The 7599-nt window shown below is 35.6% G+C and overlaps 1 protein-coding gene across 2 annotated transcripts in view; it reads right to left on the reverse strand.

The window, feature by feature from the left end:
• The window catches only part of WDSUB1 (WD repeat, sterile alpha motif and U-box domain containing 1), a 60875-nt gene that overhangs the window by 43033 nt on the left and 10243 nt on the right, over window positions 1-7599 (reverse strand). For both annotated transcript variants that reach the window (XM_006880800.1, XM_006880801.1), the window contains exons 2-3: window positions 6897-7081; window positions 1333-1425 (exon numbers count right to left, since the gene is read on the reverse strand). In XM_006880800.1, the coding sequence (XP_006880862.1) occupies window positions 1333-1425; window positions 6897-7081 (278 nt within the window). The remainder of the gene's footprint in view (window positions 1-1332; window positions 1426-6896; window positions 7082-7599) is intronic.

Consider the following 7599-nt stretch of genomic DNA (forward strand, 5'->3'; position numbering starts at 1 on the left):
TTTAATACCTTTAAGAGGAGAAAGACACAGAGAGCCTTGACAGTTATAGACAACACAGACCACTACATCCAGAAACAAATACATACTACAAACAGATACACCACAAATAGATAGTAGATAGGCAAACAGACAAGACAGGAATGCATGGGCAAGTGAAAGAAAGGGACACATTTCTTCCCTGAAAAGGATCCTGAACAGGTTTGATGTATAAGAGTTTAATATGAGTACCTGTGGTTCAAATGTAGACAGCATATAGTAGAGTCAAAGGGCTCAATATTATACAAATCTCAACCAAAACAAAACACCCTGAAGGAATGGGCACCTCCTCAACCTAAAGGGCAAACACAAGTAATGGCCACATGCAGAGACATGCACCTTCCAAATGACATCTTATTATTGCCTAATTTTAAAATATAAACAGATATTAAGGATCACAGGACATTTAGAGATAATACTCAGAAAAAGAAAGATCAAAGTAAACAAACAAAAAGGTCTAAAAGCAAATAATTATTAGAAAACCAACTGGACCTAAAATAAAAACTCTCTGTCTAATGTAGCATCAGACATATGAGAAATAGACATCAAGCCTTTAGAACTTAAAATATGCTTGATAGGACAAAAATTCTAAAGAACATCACAGACAAAGCTGAGTGATTGACTCATAAATAGGAAAAACACATTTAATAGAGATATTTGACACAAAGAGTTAAAGAGCTACAAAACTCAGTGGAAATTAATAAAAATGAATATTGAGATAAAATATTTTTAAAATAATATAAAAATATTTTATTTTAAAACCAAAGAACATATGCTTCTTAATTGAAAGAGTTGCCCAGAGGATTAATACAATGAATGGGTGAAAAGACATTCACTGTATTAAACAGAATCTAAAGAGAACTTTTAAAAATGGTATTACTGTTATTAGATGCTACTGAATCTAGTACAACTCATAGTGACCCTATGAACAACATATCTGGACCTTGTCCTCTCATATGCCATCCTCATCATCTCTGACACACTTGATCCTATTGCTGCAGTCACTGTGTCAATTTATCTCTTCAAAGGTGTTCCTCTTTTATACAGACTGAAAATCACCAAAGTACCTACCGATAACAAAGTGAAAACTCCTAACTTCTGGGGAGGAGGAATATGTGGGTAGATGGTCAAATAGGAGAGAGAGAGTCTAATGTTTAAATGCTTTGAACATATTATTTTGAAGTTTCTTTAAAATATTTTAACAATAACTTTCAGATAATTAGAGTAGGTAAAAAGATAAAGTATAATCCATGTCTGGATCACAAAGTTTTAGAGTACAATTAGTTGAATACATACCTAAGATATGGGAAAAAGAAACAATCCAAATCTTGATCTGACAATCCTGACCACATGAAGCCAGTCGAAACGATTGATGGCCTAGTTCTCCATCTAACAAATACAAGTTTGTCAAAAATAAAGAACTGACAGCACAATTAAACAAACAAAAAATAATTTCTTATTCTGTGATGTTAATTCTATTAAATAAAACTGTAATCACAAACAATATTTATTAACTTCTATCACACGACAAAATGTTGGTTGAAGGATTTCTTTTAAAAAGGGTACTTACTACACAAAGGATTATAACTTTAGCCTGTAAAGCTGCTGCAATAAAAGGTCATTTTATCTACTTTCTACTAAGGATATAACTCAAGGCCACAGGGGCCAATATTGAGTCACAAAGCCTAGAGCTTCCTCCAACCCCCTCTTAGGAGGCTAAAATTAATGGAGAAAATTAGGAGGAAAAGTTATTATGACATGACTGTTAAATCATTCTCAATTTAACCTTTTCAAGAAATACCAATTTCTTAAAAGCTTGATCTATAATTTATATGGAATAATTGCATTTAATCAAGACAAAGGCTGGGATTGTATAAATTTAAAATAACATTAATTCAGCTTATTTGGTGGAAAATATTAAAGAAATTTGAAAAAGAAATAAATTAAACTTGGTGTCACACACAGGCACTTTCAAAAGTATTCTGTACTTGTAGCACATATGCAACTTAAGTACATCCTTTCTCAGAGTGATCTTAATGGACATAAACAATTCTTACAAAATACTTTGATCAATCAGTGGTTAATAATAAACATTTAAGTACTATGCTAGTCATAATTAAGCATGTTCATATTGTTAGGTATGTGCCTATGCTCAACGTTTAAATGCACTATTTAATCTGAAAAGTGTTGTTAAGAAATAGGTACGAGTGCCCAGCAGTTCAAATCTACCAGTGAGACTACAGTAGAAAGATGGGTAGTCTCATCCTGTTAAAAGTCACAGCTTTTGAAACCCAATAGAGAGTAACAATGAATTGGAACCTACTTGACAGCAGTGAGTGTGAGAGTACATCATGGTTAGGAAAACTTTTTCTTTTCCTTGTTCCTTGGCTGTTAAATAACCTGTAGCTTAACCTTTTCAAAACGGATTCTTCCTGATTACAATTTTTTTCATAGTATTATGTAATACATAATGCTTACAAGTAATAGAAGGCGTGCTGCAATTAAGAAAAATGCATTTTATGAGGTAATAAGGATTTTGGCCCAGTTATGTGATGGACACATATATTCCAAGTGGACTCTAGTGGTAGGTCCATTTCTTCAGATTTATATCGTTAGTAAGGCAATGAAAAATTATGTGGCTTAAAATATGTGCCTATGCTTAATGTTTAAAGCAATATTTAGAATTTTTATCTTTTTAGGAGGAATATTTGAAATGTAATTATAAACTAGCCCAAGTTTATGTTTTAAAAGCTGAAGCTTTCTCTTTCGGGGGGCAAATGCAAGCATTTTTCCTTATTTGAGCAAAATATCACAAATGTTAAAGTGACAAAAGGGAGTCAACATGTTCTATTTTAGAAAATAGCAAGTCCCAAGTTAAAGAATCAGTTAACTAGTAATAAGAAATTACATAGTTTATCCTTTGAGAAGATAGAGTAGTACCCACAAATTCCTGTAATAATCACTTTTAAAGTAAATATTATTCTGTTTTAGTTAATTTATTTACATGGAAGCTACCTTATGCTGAAAGAAAAATTAACTTGAAATGTGCTCTAAAGCAGAAACAGGAAGTTTCTGTTTGGATTAGTGAATCTTTTGGGTTTGAAAAGCTCTGAAAAGCAGAACAAACATGGCCTTAATTTTACTCTAAAAGTAATTAATATAATATTTTTATCCAAACAAACAAAAAATTATCTAAATCTCCCAATGTTTGTGAAATTCATGGAAGATTCGTTGTACACAACCTAAAGGTACCAGACACAGAAATGGAAAAAAGAAAAATGTTTTTATCTGTAACAATCTGACCTTGACAGAATAAATCAAGATACTAAAATAACAAATTATCAAATAATGTGAAGTTTAATGTAAGAATGAGTATATGAAAAGAAAATCTATTCATTTGCTACATGTTGAAATGACAAAAAATAAAAGCAAACAAAAAAAATTTTAGAAACCACCAATAGGAGTCTAATTTATGGGTCAACCTTTCAAGGTCTATGCTTTGTTTTTTTTGGGGGTTTTTTTTTTTTTTTTTGTCTATGCTTTGTTAATACAAACAACTCAGGTCCTGACTACATAGAATTTTTAGACAAAGCAGTATTAATCTATTTATATAAATAAATAGAAATTATGATAGTGCTATAAGTGCGTGGGGGGAAAGACACAAAAATTTAGATTGAAATTACTTTGATCATAAATAAGAAGTGAGAAAGGGCCTGGCAAGGCTCATTTGAGGTGGTTTTCCACTTTATAATTAACTACGAGTGAACCAGTAAAGAAGTCTCATATAAAATCTCTGGAAATATTCAGCAATAAAAGAAGGCTAGAGAGGCCAAGAGTGATATTCGATGAGGCAGGGGAACATATCATATAAGGTACTTTTTTTTATATGAGGTTTTATTTCCCCTTATTATTTTATTTTTCTATTTTAGTGTTATCGTAACAAGTCAATGGTGAACTTATAACAACAGAGCGCCAAAATCATAGGTATACTGCTGGGATCTGTTCAGTAAGGTAAGTTGCCATGTGGCTGTTGAACAGCTAAAATGTGGCCAAACTTGAAACAAATGTATTGTACTATGAACAGTGCCAAAAAAGATAAAACAGCTTATGAATGAATGATTTTATATCGTCAATTTCAACATGTTATTTTGTATGTTGTTATTATGTGCCAGTGAGTCACCTGTGACTCATAGTGACCTTATGTACATTAGCTCTGAACCCTGTCCCATCCTAAGCCAATCTCATCGTCTCTAACAGACCTAATCCCATTTCTCCAGTCACTCAGTCAATTCATCTCATCCTGGGTCTTCCTCTCCTGTGCTGTCCCTGACCCTTCCAAGCATGGTGTCCCTCTCCAAGGACTGGTCATTCTCTGGTCATGTGCCTGAAATATATGAGATGGAGCTTCAAAACAATTTCCTCCAGGAAGAAGCTTGGTTTCACCCTCTCCAGGACAGACCTGTTTGTTCTCCTGGCAGTCAGTCCATGGTATGTTCAACACTGAGAAAAAGAAATCATGTTGTTAAATTAATTTAATTTACTATAAGAGTGCTATCTAGAGGCAAGGATGGTGAAGCTTTGTGTCATATACTTTGGGCATGTTGTTAGGAGAAGCTATTCCTCAGAGAGATACATCATGCTTGGAAAGGATCAGAGGAAGACTCTCAAAGAGACAGACTTATACAGTGTCCATGGCAATGGGCTCAAATATGTTAGGGATGATAAAAATGATGCAGGATAGACCAGGGTTCAGATCTGTGCTTTATAGGATAATTATAAGTCTTACTTTACTCAACAATACTTAGCAACCAAAAACAACAGCTATAAAATTTTAAATTTATAGAGGTGCCTATAAGAAAATTTCAAATGGACATATATAATTGTAGTATACCATTAAAGACACTCTCCTATTTGTCAACTTATAGCCTCAGAAACCCAGTAGAGGACAAACTATGTTGTTGTTGTTGTTATGTGCCATCGAGTCGCTTGGGACTCATAGCGACTCTATATACAACAGCCCTAAACTCTGCTCTGTCTTGTGCCAATCGCACCATCTCTGACACACCCATCCCGATTACCCCAATCACTGAATCAATCAGCCTTACAGGGGGCCATCACCTTCTGCGCTGTCCCTCCACCCTACCAAGCATGATGTCCCTCTCTAAGGACCTGTCCCTCCTTGCAACATGTCCAAAGTATGTTAGATGGAGCCTCAGAATCCTTGCCTCCAAGGAGCAGCCCGGTTTGACCCTTTCCAGGATGAATCTGTTTGTTTTCCTAGCAGTCCATAGTACCCTCAATACTCTTCTCTAGCACCAAAGCTCAAAGGCATCAATTCTCTTTCTGTCCTCCTTAGTCACTGCCCAACTCTCTGATGCATAACAAGTGACAGCAAAGACCATGGCCTGTATCAGACGCACCTTGGTCTCCAAAGAGACACCATTGCTCTTCAGTACTTTGGAGAGGTCCCTAAGAGCAGACTTTCCCACGGCAATACATCTTCTAATTTCCTGGCTGCTGGTGCCAAGAGTGTTGACTGCAGAGCCAAGCAAACTGAAGCTGTGAACAATCTCAATCTCTTCACCATCCATCCTGATGCTGCCAAGTGGCCCAGTGGTAAGAATCTTTGTCTTCTTGACATTGAGCCTCAATCAATACTGGAGGCTGCAGTCCTTGACCCTCTGCAGCAAATGCTTCAGGTCCTCCTCAGTTTCAACAAGCAGGGTTATATCATCTGCATACCACAGATTGTTGATAGATCTTCCACCAATCTTGACCTCACAATTCTCCTCATAGAGCCCAGCCTCCCGGATAATCTGTTCTGCATACAGGTTGAAAAGGTATGGAGACAGGACACATCCCTGGTGTACACCCTTCCCAATTTTGAACCATGCAGTGTTGCCCTGCTCTGTTCTGACGACTGCCTCTTGGTCCAAGTATAGGTTTCGCATTAGCACGATTAAATGTTCTGGGATTCCCATTCTTCTCAGAGTCAGCCACCGTTTGTTATGATCCACACAGTCAAACGCCTTTGCATAGTCAATGAAGCACAGATATACATTCCTCTGGTATTCCCTGCTTTCAGCTAAGATCCATCTAACATTAGCTACAATAACCCTAGTACCACAACCCCTTCTAAACCCAGCCTGGACTTCTGGAAGTTCTCTGCTGATGTGTTGTTCCAGTCATTTTGGATAATTTTCAGTAGAATCTTGCTTGCATGTGAAATTAATTACTATGAGTTTGTTTCTAATTTTATGGCAAGGAGTTACTGCTTTTTTTATTCCTAGTGAGTCAAGATTGGAAGGGACTAAATGGGAACTTCATCCTAATAAAGAAAATAATGATATATGGTATCCATTTACTATGTCTTTTCAAATCCAAAAGTCTGTTACATAATTAGGAGTTCTCTTTGTGCTTTTGAAAAAAAACCAACTAAATGTGTTGTCCAATATCTTACTTTATAAATTTAGCTCTTTCAAGATTAAATTAGTAAGCAGAAAAATGTAGCTTTTGTTTCTAATTTGTTTTCATATCGATTTGGACTTAAATATAGTGTCTGAAAACATCATAATTAACTTACAAATAAGACCAATATGGTTAAATGCTCTAAATCATACACTGAAAGAATGTGTATTTATTGTACCAAGTTGAGAATCTCCTAGACATACTAAAGACTCTGATTTTCCCACCTGCTATTTTTTCATTTTGATAAAAAAACACAGAGGAGAAAGATGTTTCCTTTATAGCATGAAGTAAAAGAATCCTCATTATATTAATGATGAAGTGAAAATGACCAAAAGAACTAAAAGTCATATTCAAATTATAAACAGGAATTACTGAAGAGTAAAATAACTAACCAGAAATTGGCTGTGAAGAAAAATCGCAGCAGGTAATTCCAAGATCATGAGCTTTTTCACTATGCAGACACCTCATTTTATCATCCCACACTGTTAAATCTCCACATGAGGAACCAGTGACAAAGAGGTTTCCACTAGGAGAAAAGGCACAGGCCACCAAGGATCCATCCTTTACACTACCACATCTGAAAAATAAGCAAAGAAAGGGAGTTGTCATTTCAAAGCACCTTTGTATTATATACTTTAAACAAAAATTGATACAAATTATTATCACTGAACAAGGAAATGGCTACTGAAATACCATTTATATGCTATAAGTTGAAATACGCTTTTTAAAAATAGGAGAGATTGAAACATTCCCTTAACTAATGTATTCAAGGCTAAACAACATAGGTTCAAACCAAAGTCTACATGTTGTTATTTTGTGCTATCAAGTCGTTTGCGACTCATAGTGACCCTATGTACAAGAGCCCTAAATGCTGTTCTATCCTGTGCCAACCTTGCTGTCTCAAACACATTCATTCCCACCACTCCACTAACAGAATCGATCCATCTCATCGAGGGTCTTCCTCTCCTGCGCCATCCCTCCACTCTCCCAAACATGATGTGCCCTCCCCAAGGACCAGTCCCTCCTTGCAACATGCCCAAAGTATGTCAGATGAAGCTTCAGAATCCTTGACTCCAAGAAGCATTCTGGCTTCAC

This window comes from Elephantulus edwardii, unplaced genomic scaffold, assembly GCF_000299155.1.
Source record: "Elephantulus edwardii isolate Elephantulus edwardi_28Jun2011 unplaced genomic scaffold, EleEdw1.0 scaffold00010, whole genome shotgun sequence".
Lineage (NCBI taxonomy): Eukaryota > Metazoa > Chordata > Mammalia > Macroscelidea > Macroscelididae > Elephantulus > Elephantulus edwardii.